Source organism: Amphiprion ocellaris, chromosome 6, assembly GCF_022539595.1.
Source record: "Amphiprion ocellaris isolate individual 3 ecotype Okinawa chromosome 6, ASM2253959v1, whole genome shotgun sequence".
NCBI classification, from domain to species: domain Eukaryota; kingdom Metazoa; phylum Chordata; class Actinopteri; family Pomacentridae; genus Amphiprion; species Amphiprion ocellaris.
In genome coordinates this window covers 1,564,885-1,583,588 of record NC_072771.1, presented here as the reverse complement: position 1 = coordinate 1,583,588, position 18,704 = coordinate 1,564,885, and the positions used below count along the sequence as shown (strand labels likewise).

The 18,704-nt window shown below is 39.2% G+C and overlaps 2 protein-coding genes and 1 long non-coding RNA gene across 7 annotated transcripts in view; all 3 read right to left on the bottom strand.

Annotated features, from left to right (window-relative positions):
* The window catches only part of LOC111569137 (phosphatidylinositol 3-kinase regulatory subunit alpha-like), a 32,557-nt gene extending 23,959 nt beyond the window's left edge, over nucleotides 1-8,598 (bottom strand). Inside the window, exons 1-3 of the mRNA XM_055011102.1 lie at nucleotides 8,413-8,598; nucleotides 2,826-3,262; nucleotides 369-498 (exon numbers count right to left, since the gene is read on the bottom strand). Coding sequence (XP_054867077.1) covers nucleotides 369-498; nucleotides 2,826-3,017 — 322 coding nt within the window. The 5' untranslated portion in view covers nucleotides 3,018-3,262; nucleotides 8,413-8,598. The remainder of the gene's footprint in view (nucleotides 1-368; nucleotides 499-2,825; nucleotides 3,263-8,412) is intronic.
* Nucleotides 8,599-11,657: 3,059 nt separating this feature from the next.
* On the bottom strand, nucleotides 11,658-15,128 carry zgc:101664 (uncharacterized protein LOC450064 homolog). 5 transcript variants are annotated; one of them, XM_055011132.1, is made up of 4 exons: nucleotides 15,011-15,128; nucleotides 13,393-13,897; nucleotides 12,328-12,403; nucleotides 11,742-12,175 (listed from the first exon to the last, which is right to left on the bottom strand). In XM_055011132.1, the coding sequence occupies exons 2-4, from the start codon at nucleotides 13,831-13,833 to the stop codon at nucleotides 11,889-11,891; spliced, it is 804 nt and encodes a 267-aa protein (XP_054867107.1). In that variant the 5' UTR covers nucleotides 13,834-13,897; nucleotides 15,011-15,128; the 3' UTR covers nucleotides 11,742-11,888. The 5 variants fall into 5 exon arrangements, with proteins under 5 accessions (XP_054867105.1, XP_054867106.1, XP_054867108.1 ...); XM_055011130.1 differs by lacking the exon at nucleotides 12,328-12,403 and having other exon boundaries at nucleotides 11,658-12,175; XM_055011131.1 differs by lacking the exon at nucleotides 12,328-12,403 and having other exon boundaries at nucleotides 11,659-12,136.
* A 1,100-nt stretch (nucleotides 15,129-16,228) lies between these two features.
* On the bottom strand, nucleotides 16,229-18,090 carry LOC129349055 (uncharacterized). The gene is made up of 2 exons (XR_008601890.1): nucleotides 17,722-18,090; nucleotides 16,229-17,000 (listed from the first exon to the last, which is right to left on the bottom strand). It is a non-coding gene; the product is annotated as an uncharacterized LOC129349055 (long non-coding RNA).
* Nucleotides 18,091-18,704: the final 614 nt, after the last annotated feature.

Sequence of the window (18,704 nt, the reverse complement as noted above, 5' to 3'; positions counted from 1 at the left end):
TGACACTAAATATACTCAAATTTACCAAAACAACACCAAAAATGCACAAAAGTCTTTACATTATGACATAAAACTCAACTCTGCAGACTTTGTCCAGCAGCTTTATCAAACACTGAATGTAAAGAGGAACTAAGAAGCAGATTATGGACTAATTAAAGCGTCTCTTTGAGTCATTTAAACTTCCTCTAACTAATCTTCCTGGTTATTTCTGATGGTCTGATCCCAGCTGACCAGTTTCACATCAGATAAAGAGATAAAAGACTCTGAGGTCGACTGTAGAACTCCAACACTGAAACAAGTCTTTCTGAGCGCCTCAGATCCCTGACTAGATAAAACCGACTAATTCAGAAAACCAACCAGGAACTCACCCTCCGACTCCGAGTCCGTCCTTGCCGACGCTGCCGATGGCGGCCTGGCTGGGCGGGGCTTTGGCGTGGGCGGAGACATCCTCTTCCTGCCCACGAACTCCACGTACGTCCCGGGGAAGTCACCTTTCTCCTGCCGGACACAAAAACGAGCTCCGGTTTAGAAGAAATAGATGATTAAAGGCTGTTTTCATTACGTTAAACCGATAATTCTCCACTCAAATGGCTAAATATGTGGAAAAAATCCTCACGTTTCCCTCCAGTTCATGAACTAAATCTGCACTTTGTCGCTCTTTGCTTTTAAAAATAAACCAACATAAACAGTTGCAGGGTTTTTTTTAGATCTGGATTCACTTTGGGCAGATTTAGGAATTAAAATTACTTCAAAGTGACTCAGAATTTACTCAGAATTCATCCAAAATAGCCCAAAAACGTCCAAATCTACTTAAAACTGGTACAAAGATCAAAAAAGGAAGACGACAGAACGGAGAAACCAAAATTATGGACTGTTAATGTGTTTACTGGGTCTCTACAGGTCACAGTACTTTTACACAACACAAATCAGAAGAAGAATTTGTACAGCATTATATAAAATATCCATATTTCTACTAAAATACAGTCTCTGGTCGACATTTCACCAACTTTAGAGGATCTAACATCAGTAGAAGTTGACCAGACAAGGTTTCAGTTTTTAGATGTTTAAACTAAATGTTGACGTGGAACCATTGGTAAGAACCAGAACCTGGAGTTCATAGAGGTCCAGATGTTGGTGTTTATAGAGGTCTAGATGTTTATAGAGGTCTAGATGTTCATAGAGGTCTAGATGTTGGTGTTTATAGAGGTCTAGATGTTCATAGAGGTCTAGATGTTGGTGTTTATAGAGGTCTAGATGTTCATAGGGGTCCAGATGTTCATGGGGGTCCAGATATTCATGGAGGTGTAGATGTTGGTGTTCATTAGGGCTGCCACAAACGACGAATCGCCAGAGCACGATACGTCATCAAAAGCGGAAGTGAGCGCGCAATGCAACAGAAATCACTGTCCGCGCGGATGTCCATGCGTGTTCCGCGCTCCACTCGGACGGTGATTTCTGTTGCATTGCGCGCTCACTTCCGCTTTTGATGACGTATTGTGCTCAGGCGATTCGTCGATTCGTTGTTTGTGGCAGCCCTAGTGTTCATAGAGGTCTAGATGTTCAGAGGTCCAGATGTTGGTGTTCATAGAGGTTTAGATGTTCATAGAGGTCTAGATATTCACGGGGGTCCAGATGTGCAGTTATTTTGCTTTACAGAATGTTCCTGTATACTTACTTAAAATTGATCGAAAATGACTTTAAACGTATCGAAATCTACTTAAGATTAACCAAAACTTACTCAAAAGATGTCTAAAATTATTTGAAATGTGTCCAAAATAAGACGAAGAATGTAAAAAGTGACTTAAAACCTGCCTAGAACTGTCCAAAATGACAGTGATAAGTAATTATTAGCCCTTAAAAATCTTCAATCCAGGTTAGTATAGTGTCTCCACAAAGTTCCAGTCAGTGTTTATCTATGGATGGATCCATATTTCTACTAAAATACAGTCTTTGGTCCACATTTCACCAACTGTTGAGGCTCTAACATCAGTAGAAACTGATTTGCGGAACACCAACCAGGACACCTCCACCTGACCTGCTGAGGTCCAACCCTAACCTTCCTATGACCTACTGAGGTCCAACCCTAACCTTCCTATGACCTACTGAGGTCCAACCCTAACCTTCCTATGACCTACTGAGGTCCAACCCTAACCTTCCTATGACCTACTGAGGTCCAACCCTAACCCTCTTATGACCTGCTGAGGTCCAACCCTAACTTTCCTATGACCTACTGAGGTCCAACCCTAACCCTCTTATTACCTGCTGAGGTCCAACCCTAACTTTCCTATGACCTACTGAGGTCCAACCCTAACCTTCCTATGACCTACTGAGGTCCAACCCTAACCTTCCTATGACCTACTGAGGTCCAACCCTAACCTTCCTATGACCTACTGAGGTCCAACCCTAACCCTCTTATGACCTGCTGAGGTCCAACCCTAACTTTCCTATGACCTACTGAGGTCCAACCCTAACCCTCTTATTACCTGCTGAGGTCCAACCCTAACTTTCCTATGACCTACTGAGGTCCAACCCTAACCTTCCTATGACCTACTGAGGTCCAACCCTAACCCTCTTATGACCTGCTGAGGTCCAACCCTAACCTTCCTATGACCTACTGAGGTCCAACCCTAACCTTCCTATGACCTACTGAGGTCCAACCCTAACCTTCCTATGACCTACTGAGGTCCAACCCTAACCCTCTTATGACCTGCTGAGGTCCAACCCTCTTATGACCTGCTGAGGTCCAACCCTAACCCTCCTATGACCTGCTGAGGTCCAACCCTCCTATGACCTGCTGAGGACTAACTCTCCACCTTGGTTGGTACCTGTGTGGTCTCGTTGAAGCCTGGCAGCCATCCGATCTCTGATGGTCGCTCTTCGGCTCCGGAGCTGCAGCCCAGCGCCAGCAGAGCTCCTTTACTGACCAGCAGCATGTCGCCCACGTGCAGGTCGATGTCCTCCTCGCGCTCCTTCTTATAATCGTACAGCGCTCGGTACTGGAAGCCCTCTGAGCTCATCCTGGCGGCTATGGCTTGGCGATAACTGACACAAAAACAGTAAAAAAAAAAAACAAAACAAAAACTACAAAAATGGCTTGTCTGTAGTCCTGAGGGCCTCTATGGTGCAGAGTGTCGTCTGAGTGAACGAGTCTCTCCGGCCTCCATGTCTGTCATCCCTCCAGGCCGAGCCGCCGTCGACCAATCCAAGAGTCCTCGCCGTTCATGAACAGGAGTCTGAGCAGAGGTGGCGGCCACATCTGGACCTGGACACGACAGAAGTCACAGTTTAACATCATCTATCTATAAAACACCAACATCTGGACCTGGAGACGACAGGAAGTCACAGTTTAACCTCATCTGTCCATAAAATACCAACATCTGTAAACTAAACCAAACATCTGGTGATTATTTTGGGCATTCTGGATGATTTTTTTAAAGATTTTGTGAAGTTTCTGATTCATTCTGGAAATTATGTTTTTATTACGGAACATCTCTGAGTGTAAACTTCTCGTTAAACCTTCAAGTGTTCATGTTCTGCTGTTTGGTTCTTCTTTATCTTCATTGGGTTACGGAACTTCTTCTATGATGCAGGTAAACAGTAATTAGGAACACATTTTGGACATTATTTGCGGACTGTTCTAAGTCATTTTAGACAACTTTGAAGTTTCCAAATCAGAACTTAAAATCCAACTATTCCATCAGTATCTCTTTATTCATCTTTAATATGTTTACTGTGTCTGGATTTGTCTGAAATGAATCAAAACTTGTCCAAAATTTCTATTAAAAAAAAAAAAAAAAAAAAAAAAATTGTTCCAAATGACTCAAAACATTTCAAGATAACTTTAAAAAGTTTGAAATTTGTTTGTCCATATTTTCTAACAGTTAGTCTCGAGAACGACTAAATTTGTTCGGAACGACTGATTACGTTCATGAAATGGCTCAAAAATCGATAAAAACAATTAAAATGTGACTAAAATTAAAAAATTAAAACAACATAAACCACCAAAATTACACAATTTTTTTTAGATTTCTGTCAGATTTTCAACTTCTCAGCAGTGTTTTTTGTGTGAGCTGCTGATTTGTCAGGAAAATTCTCCAAATCTGAGCTTAAAATGGTGACATTTTATCAAAATGACTTTATTCTACAGATATAACTCTTAAAAATTTTCCAAAAATAAACCGTTTGCAGTGAGCAGATTCTGTAAAAGACAATAAATTCTGAACTCTTCAGTGAAACCGTGAAGCCATGATGGACTCAGCTGTGATCAACAGTGAAGTGATAAAAATTGGTTGAAATGCAGGCAGTGTTTCCAGAGGAGACGAAACTAATTAAAAATGAAGGTAGTTTATGATTTATTCTACGTTATTATAACTTAATTATTAGGTTATTATTGTTGCTAGATTATAATTAACACCATCTTTTAAATTAATTTTAAATGTATCACTTTGGTTTTATTATTGTCTTATTTTGCTTTCTCCCATTTCTGGCGTTTCCATATTGGATTTATTTCTGACAGCTGCTGTATTCAAAACACGATGTTCGCTGGTGTGAGGCTGATCAGTTCTGTGAAAAATGAGGAATAATGAGGCTACGATGAGGAATAATGAGGCTACAATGAGGAATAATGAGGCTACGATGAGGAAAAACGAGACTACGGTGAGGAATAACGAGACTACGGTGAGGAAAAACGAGACTACAGTGAGGAAAAACGAGACTACGGTGAGGAATAACGAGGCTACGGTGAGGAATAACGAGGCTACGATGAGGAATAATGGAGCTACGATGAGGATAAATGAGGCCAAAGTGAGGAATGAGGAAAAATTGATACCAGTGAGGAAAAATCTGCACAGCATTGAAGAACAATGAACCAAAGTGAGGGAAATTGAGGCTACAGTAAAGAAAAATGAACCATAGTGTGGAAAAATGAGAGCAAAGTGAGGGAAAATGAACCCACAGTGATCCTGTAACCCTGGCAAAATAAATCAAATAATTGTGTTTCTTGTATCTGTGAGTTTTTCTTCATGTTGTTCTGTTTCCATAGAAGACTTCATATTGAAAAATGAACCACAGTGAAGAAAACTGAGAAACAAAAGTCCATAAAAAACTTCTCAGGTTGAATGAGGCCTGATTTAACCGACAGTATTTAATGATAATAATCTGGTGGCTGATTTCTCTCTGAACAGAGGAAATGTTTTTTTCTCTCAGGGTTTCCCCCAGGAAGTAACTCAGATTCCTTGTCTAGTGATGAATTAATGTTCTGCTTCTGGCTGCTTTGTTCCCGTTTCACGCTTCAGCTCATAAAAGGCCGATTAATATTTCATGATGTTCTCGCTTCACCGTGTTTCGTCTCAGAGGAAGCGGTCGACCTCTAAAAAACCAACAGGATGAAAAATTAAAAACATCTCCGTGTGAGCAGCCTGCTGTTTAACTCTGTAGCTACCAAACCATAATATTTAGTTATAAAGGAAGGATTATTTCCTCTGTCTGAAGCCACAAATACTCAAAATGAGACTACAATGGGGAAAAATTAGGCTACAGTGGGGAAAAATGAGGCTACAGTGAGGAAAAATGAGGCTACAGTGAGGAAAAATGAGGCTACAGTGGGGAAAAATGAGGCTACAGTGGGGAAAAATGAGGCTACAGTGGGGAAAAATGAGGTTACAGTGGGGAAAAATGAGGCTACAGTGGGGAAAAATGAGGCTACTGAGAGGTAAAATGAGACTATAATGAGGAAAATGAGGCTACAGAGAGGTAAAAATGAGGCTACAGTGGGGAAAAATGAGACTACAGAGAGGTAAAATTAGACTATAATGAGGAAAAATGAGGCTACAGAGAGGTAAAATGAGACTATAATGAGGAAAATGAGGCTACAGAGAGGTAAAATGAGACTATAATGAGGAAAATGAGGCTACAGTGGGGAAAAATGAGGCTACAGTGGGGAAAAATGAGGCTACAGTGAGGAAAAATGAGGCTACAGTGGGGAAAAATGAGACTACAGAGAGGTAAAATTAGACTATAATGAGGAAAAATGAGGCTACAGAGAGGTAAAATGAGACTATAATGAGGAAAATGAGGCTACAGAGAGGTAAAATGAGACTACAGCGAGGAAAAATGAGGCTATAGTGGGAGAAAAGTTGGTTAATGTGAGGTTTTGACATTTTTTGCAGCATAAATGAATTGAATTTAAAAAAATACTGTCATTTTAAATTTCTTGATCTGATAAAGAGTCTAATACAGAAATCTAAAAATAAAATCAAAAATAATTCACAAAACTCCAGCTTTTCCACTAAAAAATATCAAATTTAGCATAAAACTTATTACTAATTACTAATAAAAATGTGGTGAAAATGGAGCTGCAATGCTAGTAATAGTTATAAAGAATGACCTTTCCAGTTTCTTAAATATAAAAATTTGATGTTTTACATGGTTCTATATCATAGAAGTAATTAATAATTGTTGGTTTTTCACTGTCATTTGGTCAAAACAACAAATACAATGACATTTATCACCTTTTATGAACCAAACTAAAAAAATTAACTGCAGATTATTGGATATTTCTTAGTTGGAAACCTAAATAAAAACAAAAAAAAGACAGAAATTAAGCAGGAAATTCTAAAAACAAGAAGCTGGAGCTAAACAAACTTTCATATTTTAGTTAATTATTAAAATACCTGCCAGAAAAAGGCCGTTATTAGTCCATTAAGTGTCTCTAAATAGCAATAAAATGCAGAAAAACGACCACGACAACGTCTTAAAGTTTAAAATCCAAAGATATTTCCTTCAGTAACACATAAGACCAAGAAAACCAAACAATACTCTCATTTATTAAACAAAATATGCAGGATTCTGGGACAATTTAGCTTAAAAATGACAAAAAAAAATTACTTTTTGACTGTAACTAGTTTTAACGTCTCAACTGTTGGAATTTGCGGCTTATTTCAGTTTTGTATAATAAAGAATGAATATTTGTTGGTCTTTCACTATTAATTGTCTTAAACCTGACAATGAACCACAAAAATAAACCAGAATACACGTAAAAAAAAACATATTACTGCACATATCAGTGGTATTGCATAGATTTCTGATGAACAGAAATACAGATTATTATTTATTATTGCACTGATTGTCTGTATTTTGATTACATTTATACGTATCTTTGGCAAATAAGTGCAGAAAAATGACATGAAATGATGACTGAAACATTTATTTTAGGCAAATCTACTTTACAAACTCATGGATTTATGGTTTCAGCGCGTAAACAAAAATTTAATTTTAAATTTCAGCTCTTGTTGGAGGATATTAACTGAGAGGCAGTCATTATAAACATAATAATATGCATATATACTGTTAGGTACAGCCTTTTTCTGGCAGGTATTTTAATATCGACTAAAATATGAAAGCTTGTTTAGCTCCAGCTTCTTGTTTTGGAGGATTTCCAGCTTAATTTCTGTCTGTTTTTACTTTTATTTAAGTTTCCAACTAAAAAACATCCAATACTCTGTAGTTAATTTTCTTAGTTTGGTTTATAATAGGTGGTAAATGTCCTCGTATGTGTTGTTTTGACCAACTGACAGTGAAAAATCAGCAATTATTAATTATTTTTATCATATAGAACCATGTAAAACATCAATTATTAGTTATTTAATTAACACATTTTCATAAAATTTTTATTCCACAAGTTGTTTTCTCCATGTATCTGTTGTTGATGAATTAAATATAAGGTTATAATGATTTATTATTTAACTTCAAACTTAATTTTTACGCTAAATTTTAAATGTTTTTGTGGAAAAACGGCAGTTTTCTGAATTATTTTGGACTTTAATTTTAGATTTCTGCATTAGACTCTCAAGAAATTTAACATGACAGTATTTAAAAAAAAAAAATCCAAATCATTTATGCTGTAAATAAAATCTAAAACTATAAAACTGTGGCTTCTGTAGTTTGAAAAGTTTCTGCTTTTCTGTTTTTTTTTGGACTTTTGACTGAGAAAACGAAAACTAAAGAAAACACTCCTTCCTTTATTAACCAAAAATCAAGAATTTAGGAATGATTGGTTTGAGCCGAAAACGTTAAAACAAAGTGAGTAACGTGCCTACATTTAAAAATTACATATTTTACATAAATAAATAGAAACAAACCTATAATCTGTTGACTTCCAGATGGACTTCTGATGAGGAAAAACAGAACTAAGTCGTATTTTAAGGTATATTTCGGCTTCTGGTGTTAAAATTCCAAGTAAGACTTTGAATCAAACACTCACACAGTTAATCTTTACAATAAAAGTGCCAGAAGTTGTAAAAATTGAGCTATAAAACCAGAAATCAGTAACAGAATCGTCCAGGAAACCACAATGCATGCCAGCGCTAGCCTAGCCGCCTAGCTTAGCTGCCTAGCTCATGGCCGCCGTCTCACCTTTTCTTGACTTTTTCAACGATAAAAAGCTCCAGCAGCGGGAACACCGGGACCCATAACGGAGCGGGGAGCACACACGACCCCCGGCTGCTGTTCAGAACCGAGATATTCCGCTATTTCACCGAGTATTTTCACGATGAAGACACTCGTGGCTCCGCCGTCTGAAATCCTCCAGCGGGACTGGTATCTACTGCGCATGCGTCAGAGTTTCAAAATAAAGCCGCTTCGTCGTGTTCAAAATGATCGAAATTTCGCATAAAAAGGTTCATTTTTATGGAAAACTGCTGCTGTGTTGGATTAAGTATAGCACGTGCAGACAGTGATCGTCCCGGAGGAGGTTTTAAAGATGTGTTTATTTAGAATTTCATCACAAATTTCACAATAAATCAAACGTGTTGCAGCCGAATAATTTTTAAATGTTACTAAAAAACACCGCTATTTATTATTATTGTTATCATTATTTATTCTTGTGACAGCAGAAGCGACAAACGTAGCTTTAAGAGATTAAAACCGATTCCAGCCGGGCAGGGAGGCAGGGCACTGACGTCAATTCCGCTAACCTAGATTTTAATGCAGTGCAGAACTGTCAGGAGAGCAACAAAAGAGTGTTAGAGAGTGAGATGGGGGTGTTCATGCTGCCCTCATTCATTCAGCTCTTATACAAGCAGTCTGCATCCACGTGCACGGCTGCTCGTGACATGCACGGCTACACACACACACACACACACAAACACACACCACCGCAGGAGCTTATGAAAAACAAACATCTATTCAAAACACAGGCATGAAAAACAATCATCTCATTTCAAATTCATAAACAGAGAGGGGAGTAAAAACATTCAGCAGATTCATTAAATACAGATTCATATTAAAATGTAAACAGAATGTATTTAAAATATATTCATGTACAAAACACTGAAATGATTTTACAAAACGTCGATCATTTCCCTCATCCAGCGTGTTTACATGTGAGTCCTGGTACTGATCAGGTGTCATAAAGGAACAATAATATTAATATAAACAATAATAATAACGTTGCTGCTCCGTCTCAGGTTTACTTCGGTCTGTTCACCGACGCTAAAAATCCAAGTTCTGTGAAGCATTTCATCTCAGCCTGGAGAGTTTTTATTTGCTCTGAATTCCTCTGATGTAAACTTCTCTAAAACGTCCAAACTGTGACGACACATTTAGGGTTCAGAGTCTCCAGACATTCATCTCCTGCAGCCGTCAGATCTGAGGGTTTCCAGATGATTGAACATCTTCAGCAGAGGACGGTTTAAATTAAAAAGAAATGTTAAAAAAAACAAAACACAAACCTGCAACTATGAAGCCAGATTAGAGGGTTAATGAGGAAAGTAGAGGCTGAAGTCAGAGTTTACAGGAACAGGAAGGTGGTTCCCTTTTAACCTGCTAGATCTCCATGGTAACTGATGCTATAGAGCTAGATCTCCATGGTAACTGATGCTGTAGAGCTAGATCTCCATGGTAACTGATGCTGTAGAGTTAGATCTCCATGGTAACTGATGCTGTAGAGCTAGATCTCCATGGTAACTGATGCTGTAGAGCTAGATCTCCATGGTAACTGATGCTGTAGAGCTAGATCTCCATGGTAACTGATGCTGTGGAGTTAGATCTCCATGGTAAATCTCCATTAACTCTTTAAAACCCACTGTTGCAGAAATACGACATCAGTTTTATATTCTTATGTTATTTGATATATATATATATATATATATATATATATATATATATATATATATATATATATATATATATATATTCTTTTTTGTTTTTGCTCATTTTCATGCATATTTGGGATTCTATATTATTATTTGTTATTTTTTTGCTGTTTTCCTAGACATTTTGGTTATAACTATATATATATATATATATATATATATATATATATATATATATATTTTTTTTTTTTTTTTTTTTATTTTTTGCTAATTTTTCAATATGTTTTATATAATTTTTTCCTTTCTGCTCATTTTCGTCCATCTTTGGGTTTATGTTATTATTTATATGTTTTAGTTTTATTTTATTGCTCATTTTTTTTCTATATTTGGGTCTTCAGGGGTTAAACAGGTGTTTGCTTCATTTAGTGCAGAAGAACAGAAGAAGAATCACATGATGAGTTAAACTGAAGCAGAAAGTTCAAACCTCCTTCATTCCTGTTATCTCTGACTGAAGGTTTAGTTTCTGTCCACTCAGAAATAAACTGACAGAGTTCAGTCTCTGGTTGAGACCGAAGCTCCTGAGAACCACCAGGATGAAGCTTCACCAGCTGTCAGATCTCTATCCATCCTCCATCATTCCTCCATCCTTCTTCCATCCATCCTCCATCCTCCATCCTTCCTCCCTCCATCCTCCCTCCATCCTCCTTCCATCCTCCCTCCATCCTTCTTCCATCCTCCCTCTATCCTTCTTCCTTCCTCCCTCTATCCTCCCTCCTTCCTTCCTCCCTCTATCCTCCCTCCTTCCTTCCTCCATCCTCCCTCTATCCTCCCTCCATCCTTCTTCCATCCTCCCTCCATCCTTCTTCCATCCTCCCTCCATTCTTCTTCCATCCTCCCTCTATCCTCCCTCCTTCCTTCCTCCCTCTATCCTCCCTCCTTCCTTCCTCCATCCTCCTTCCATCCTCCCTCTATCCTCCCTCCATTCTTCCTCCATCCTCCCTCCTCCCTCCCTCCTCCCTCCATCCTTCTTCCATCCTCCCTCTATCCTCCCTCCTTCCTTCCTCCCTCCTCCCTCCCTCCATCCATCCTCCCTCCATCCTTCTTCCATCCTCCCTCCATCCTTCTTCCTTCCTCCCTCTATCCTCCCTCCTTCCTTCCTCCCTCCATCCTCCTTCCATCCTCCCTCCATCCTTCTTCCATCCTCCCTCCATCCTTCTTCCATCCTCCCTCTATCCTCCCTCCTTCCTTCCTCCCTCTATCCTCCCTCCTTCCTTCCTCCATCCTCCTTCCATCCTCCCTCCATCCTCTTTCCATCCTCCCTCTATCCTCCCTCCATTCTTCCTCCATCCTCCCTCCTCCCTCCCTCCTCCCTCCATCCTTCTTCCATCCTCCCTCTATCCTCCCTCCTTCCTTCCTCCCTCCTCCCTCCCTCCATCCATCCTCCCTCCATCCTTCTTCCTTCCTCCCTCTATCCTCCCTCCTTCCTTCCTCCCTCCATCCTCCTTCCATCCTCCTTCCATCCTCCTTCCATCCTCCCTCCATCCTCCCTCCATCCTTCTTCCATCCTCCCTCCATCCTTCTTCCATCCTCCCTCCATCCTCCCTCCTTCCTCCCTCTATCCTCCCTCCTTCCTTCCTCCATCCTCCCTACAGGCTGAAGATGTTTCCCAGGTGACGGACCGTCAGACTGATCCTCCCCTTCAGCTGCAGCTGCTCCTTCAGGTGTCGTCCCACCTGTTCTCCGTTCAGAACGTCACAGAACACCCAGATCTCTGCTCGCTGCCGCTGGATGTTGGCGTTAAACGACGGCAGACCGGAGCTCCGGACAGACCGGATCAGAGTCCTCCAGACCTGCAGGGACCAGAACCAGACGATTAGAATCCTCCAGACCTGCAGGGACCAGAACCAGACGATTAGAATCCTCCAGACCTGCAGGGACCAGAACCAGACGATTAGAATCCTCCAGACCTGCAGGGACCAGAACCAGACGGTTAGAGTCCTCCAGACCTGCAGGGACCAGAACCAGACGATTAGAATCCTCCAGACCTGCAGGGACCAGAACCAGACGGTTAGAGTCCTCCAGACCTGCAGGGACCAGAACCACAGTTAGAATCCTCCAGACCTGCAGGAACCAGAACCAGACGATTAGAATCCCCCAGACCTGCAGAGACCAGAACCAGACGGTTAGAGTCCTCCAGACCTGCAGGGACCAGAACCACAGTTAGAGTCCTCCAGACCTGCAGGGACCAGAACCAGACGGTTAGAATCCTCCAGACCTGCAGGGACCAGAACCACAGTTAGAGTCCTCCAGACCTGCAGAGACCAGAACCAGACGGTTAGACCACCTCAGGATGTCTACAGCAGCTGCTGATCCACCATCTACGATTCAGCTCAACATTCAGATCTAAAAATACTGATATTTTATTTATTTATATAAACTTGCTACATCAAACACGAGGTGAGATTTTTTTTTTAAAAGCCCCATTTTCAGCACATTTTTTTAAAAGTCTGAAGCCGTTTCATATTAGAGAACACAAACATGGAGACACCTGAAGCCTCAAAACTCTCAAACTGAAACACGCAAAAATGAGACTAAAATGATGCAATGAAAACTGACAAAAATGAGTTTAGTTTTCAAAAACTATTAAAAATTGAACATTTAAATTTGACTTAAATATGATCATTTCATCTGAAATCATTGACTCTTTCAGCCTGAAATGTTTAGAGCATAAATACGGATATTTCTGAGGATATTTCTGAAAACTGAAGTCGATATATGAAATCATTTCTTCAGTAATTCTTTTGTTTTGTTTATTTTACTGCTCATCGACCCACTTTTAGCAGGTTTTTCTCTTTTTCATTTCATAGATCAGATTTAAATGTTCACATGTAAACAGCAACATGACGACAGCTCAAAAGACTCAGATGATGAGGAAAAATTAAATGCGCAACAATGACTCCAAAATTCACCAAAAATGACTCTAAAATTAACTAAAATTTAATCAAAAATGATTCCAAAATTAACCAAAAATGACTCCAAAGTTGACATGCATCAAACACTTTGTGAGATTTTTGTTTGCAAAGCTTTTAAAAAAAAAAAAAAAAAAGATTACGGATCAGATTTGAATGTTCACATGTAAACACAAAGATGTTCTTTTGAACCAATTAGAATTAATCAAACCAGTTTAATCCAACAGTTGATTGGTTGTAGTTCTAGCATCTTCTGCTGGTGTGATTTCCCGTCTCTCTCTGCTAGATGTGAGATAAAAGGTGAAACGTGGTAAACAGATAATATTTCTGACCTGCTCGATGTCTCTGGTCTCCCAGTTCTTCTCTCTGATCACCCACTTGGCTCTCTGCCGGAGGTGCAGCTTGTGGAGCGACACCATGTGGAGGAAACGTCTGGACATGGACTGGGAGCTCTGCAGCAGAACTTCTGTCTGTCTGAAGACGCTCCAGGACCGTCTGACCGGAGACGTCTGCTCCTCTGAGACGCCGTCAGCTGTTCTGCTCTCTGATTGGTTCCCCAGCAGAGGCTTGGAGATGGAGGCGTCTGAGGAGGTGATGACCGGAGCTGGTTTTACTGGTCTGATGGGTAGACGATCGGCGGCGGCAGGAAACCAGCAGGTGAAGACCGGAGGAGGCCGGCAGGGGAACAGTTCCAGGAGCTTCTCTGAGGTCTCCAACAGAGTCTGGAGTCCTTCTGCTGATCCGGACCGATAGTGAAGAACCACATCCTCCATCCAGACGGAGACCAGGGGACGAACTCCTCATGATGCAGCACCGTCCGGCATGCAGATAGAGATCCTGAAGAAACGGTCATTTAACAGTTAGAGCACATTCACTCAGTAAGTCACCAAAAATGACTCTGAAAATTGACTAAAATATTCCAAAATTGTTCAAAAATTACTTCAAAATTGACCCAAAATTGTTCAAAATACTCCAAAATTGACCAAAATATTGCAAAATTGTTCAAAAATTACTTCAAAATTGACCCAAAATTGTTCAAAATACTCCAAAATTGACCAAAATATTCCAAAACTGACCAAGAATTATTCTAAAATTTACCAAAATGACTCAAAATTTCTCCAAAATATTCCAGTCGACCAAAAATTTTTTCACAATTGACCAAAAATGACTCCAAAATTGACCAAAAATTACTCCACAATTAACCAAAATACTCCAAAACTGCCTAAAATATCCAAAAACTGACCAAAAATTACTCCAAAATTGACCAAAACTACTCTAAAATTGACCAAAATATTCCAAAATTTACCAAAATACTTCCACATTAACCATAAATTACTCCAAAATTTGATGAAAACAACTCGACATTTGTCTGAAATTAATGTAAATGTTTAAATGTGTAAAATCAGTGATATTTTGTCTAAAAGGTCTGAAACTGAGGTGAAAATTCCTAAAAGTTTGTCTTAAAGATAAATCCTTTATTTCTCCCCACGCCAGGAGAAATTCACATTGTTACAGCAGCTTGTGTAGCAATAAACATAGCAATAGTACTAAAATAATATAAAATAGTAGTAATAATATTTACAATATGTCCAGGGACGAGAAATGAGAATGAAATAGTACAGGACTAAAAACTCGTTTTCTTCAGGCATCAGCAACAACCACATCCTGTCTGGGAACCAGGAGGGAATAAATGCAGGGCATGTGTTATTAACTTGGTGAGAAGAGTGATTTAAAAAGAAGATTCTAAGTTAAAAAGAAGAACAGAACGGCTCAGACTCCAGAATGTTTTTAGCTTCTTGTGCTAACGGCTAGCCAGCGTTAGCTCAGAGCAGCTAACTGACTCACCGGAAAACCAGGAGATGAACAATATTTGTTTCCTTCAAACAGCCTAGAGCTGGAAAACAACCGCTTTACTGAAACCAAACAGATGTTAAAAAAGAAAACACCAACCTTCAGCTCGACTAACACTCCGGTCCTCCGTGAAACAGAAGCTAGCGCTAGCATCAGAGAGGCTAATATGGCGGAAGAAAAGCGCTTCCCGCAAATTCTCGCGATAGTTGAGGTGAAGGCTGACGGAGTCCCGTGAGGGTCAAGAAGATATATTATAAGATAAGATAAGATAAGATAAGATAAAGTTCTTTATTTCTCCCCACTCCAGGGGAAATTTACATTGTTACAGCAGTTTTATTTACAATATATACAAGGGTGGCAAAATGTTTAACAGAAAAAATAAAAATAAAGTTTAAAAGTGCAAAGATGATTATATTATATTATATTATATTATATTATATTATATTATATTATATTATATTATATTATATTATATTATATTATATTATATTATATTATACTATATTATATTATATTATAATATATTATATTATATTATAATATATTCTGATATTAAAATTAAACTTTTGTAAAAGCACAACTCATCAAAATACAATTGAAGTATCATAAATATATTATTTTAGATTGTATTATTTTATATTATACAATATCAGATTATATAGTAAATTCTATATTACACTATATTATTTTAGATTACATTATTTTAGACTGTTACATTATAATATATTACTTATTTTATATTATTATATTATTTATTATTATAGTTTTTTATACTATATTGTTATTTTGTATTACATTAAACTATATTATTATTTTACATTATACGACGTCTTGATCTTGTTTCTAGTTATTTTAAATGTTCTGTATAAATATCAGTTACTTGACTGTTTTATTAGGTACAAACTGCAGTACAAAAATTATTTTAAATCTTTACATTAAAAGCTTCATTTCATTCAAGTAACGGAACTCTTGGATTTTAAGACTTCTGGGACAATAAAAGTTGTTTTCTTGAATGCTAAATGGGGCCTCAAATGTTTTTTCCTACAAAAACACAGAATTTAACTTGAAAACTGCAGGAATTTTGAATGTTTAACTGCCCAAAACCAGGTCCCATTTGTTTTTGGTGCTTATTGGGCTTCCAGAATATTTGCGACGTCTCAAACCGTGCTGGAAAATCTTTGAAAGTGAACTCAGAAACTTTCCTGATCAGCAGAGGAACCTAAAAACAAACCTCTAAATGGATTCCTGTCTGCAGAAATGATCACATTCTGAAGGATAAGAATCTAAAGCTAAAGAAAAGACACAGAGTCGTCCTGGTAGTTTGTCAATAGGACATTTTATTTCATACGTCTGTTGTCTTTATTCAAATTACAGTAATATACTTGCTGAGATGACCACCGGCTGCAGCCTGGACAGCTAAAACTGACAGCTGGACTACTTGAAGCAAACTTTTTTCCTCTTTTTTTTTCGTCTTTTTATTGTTTTGAAATCGTCTTGCAACAGAAAAAAGCACATATGCCATGAGATGTGTGGTGTGGTGACGTCAGGTAGGTATGAGATAGTGCTGGTCTTAAGAAAAAAAACTGAAAGAAAAACAGAAAAAAAAAACAGAAAAGAAAAGGAAAAACCTGCGCGTTGTACATATGGTAAAGGATCAGAATATGGCACATTTGGTCCACGTTGGTAGTTTTATTTTATCGTTTTCAAACATGTAAGAAACACAAAAAAGAAAACAGCTCGTAGTTGTACATGTTTTTCCCCAGAAGCACAGCATTAAAGACAGCATATTGAAAACACGACTGTAGAGGGCGCCGCTCGTTAAGGTTCGCTCTTTTTCTCGTTAAAATCTCGGATTCGTTCAGCCAATCGGTTGCGTCTACTCTCCCTGGTACAGTATAATCATCGTTATTATTATTAATATCTTCTTTCCATCCAAAATGAGGAGGTGGAGGTGGGGGGAGGGGCAGGCAGGTGGGCGGAGCTTCGTGGATGATGGACAGGGATGGCTTTGGACATTCACAGGAAGTAGTCAGGAGTGCGTCTGGTCACATGGGGCTCGCCGCGGCGGGGGGCGGGGTCAAACTGAAGGCTGGGGGGGGCAGAAGAATGTTCATTAGAGGGACAAGATAGACACAAACAAACGTCCACACAAACTTTATTTAAACCGACACACAGAGCTGTGGAGTTCAGCGGTAAAATGTGGCATTTGTTGTGTGATCAAGAGACTCAAAATGTTTGATCAGGTTTGTCATAAATCTGAGAAATATCGACAAAAATCTAAATCTGCAAAAAAGGCAGCATTTGTGACAAAAATGAGGCAACAGCGATCATGAATGAGCCCACGGTGAAGAAAAATGAAGCTATGGTTAAGAAAAATAAGCCCACAGTGACATTAATTAAGGCCAAATTGAGGCTACAATGGAGAAAAATGAGCTCAGTGTGAAGAAAAATGAGGCAAGAGGAAAAATTATGATACAGACAGGAAAATGAGGTCAAAGTGAGGGAAAATGAAGTTAATGTGAGGGAAAATGAGGCTATATTGGGAAAAAAATGGGGCCACTGTGAGGAACAATGAGACTATAGTGAGGAAAAAATAGGCTACAGCGAGCTAAAATGATGCCACTGTGGAGTAAAATGAGACCAAAGTGAGGAAATCCTTTCAATCTGATTCTGGACCTAAAAGGTTCATATTCTGGAAACTCTGCTGCCATGATATGCAATAAACAATGTTTATTAATGGCTCATGCTTTCACTTCCTTCTGACTGTAAATTAAATCCATCTTCAGCAATAGAACCAGGTTCCCACTTACAAAGAGTATTTCAGAGTGTCGTCCAGTTCCATGATGGCTGCCTGGTTTCCACAGCGGTAGCAGTAGTTAGGAGCACTGAAGATGGTCACCACGTTCTTATCATGGCCCCAGTTATAGCCCTGAAAGAGGAGGAGACGTTAGTCAGGACACTGACCAGGACATAGACTGAGACAGGACACTGACCAGGAAGTAGACTGAAACAGGAAACTGACCAGGACATAAACTGAGACAGGAAACTGACTAAGAAGTAGACTGAGACAGGACACTGACCAGGAAGTAGACCGAGACAGGACACTGACCAGGAAGTAGACTGAAACAGGAAACTGACCAGGACATAAACTGAGACAGGAAACTGACTAAGAAGTAGACTGAGACCCCACGCCAGGAGAAATTCACATTGTTACAGCAGCTTGTGTAGCAATAAACATAGCAATAGTACTAAAATAATATAAAATAGTAGTAATAATATTTACAATATGTCCAGGGACGAGAAATGAGAATGAAATAGTACAGGACTAAAAACTCGTTTTCTTCAGGCATCAGCAACAACCACATCCTGTCTGGGAACCAGGAGGGAATAAATGCAGGGCATGTGTTATTAACTTGGTGAGAAGAGTGATTTAAAAAGAAGATTCTAAGTTAAAAAGAAGAACAGAACGGCTCAGACTCCAGAATGTTTTTAGCTTCTTGTGCTAACGGCTAGCCAGCGTTAGCTCAGAGCAGCTAACTGACTCACCGGAAAACCAGGAGATGAACAATATTTGTTTCCTTCAAACAGCCTAGAGCTGGAAAACAACCGCTTTACTGAAACCAAACAGATGTTAAAAAAGAAAACACCAACCTTCAGCTCGACTAACACTCCGGTCCTCCGTGAAACAGAAGCTAGCGCTAGCATCAGAGAGGCTAATATGGCGGAAGAAAAGCGCTTCCCGCAAATTCTCGCGATAGTTGAGGTGAAGGCTGACGGAGTCCCGTGAGGGTCA

What these genes read in the sequence shown, in the direction of transcription:
- zgc:101664 (XM_055011130.1), bottom strand. Translation starts at nt 13,833, where the DNA reads ATGGAGGATGTGGTTCTTCACTATCGGTCCGGATCAGCAGAAGGACTC. An exon ending in AGACCAGAGACATCGAGCAG is followed by an intron (nt 12,176 to 13,392) that starts GTCAGAAATATT and finishes TGGTCCCTGCAG; the next exon opens with GTCTGGAGGACTCTAACCGT.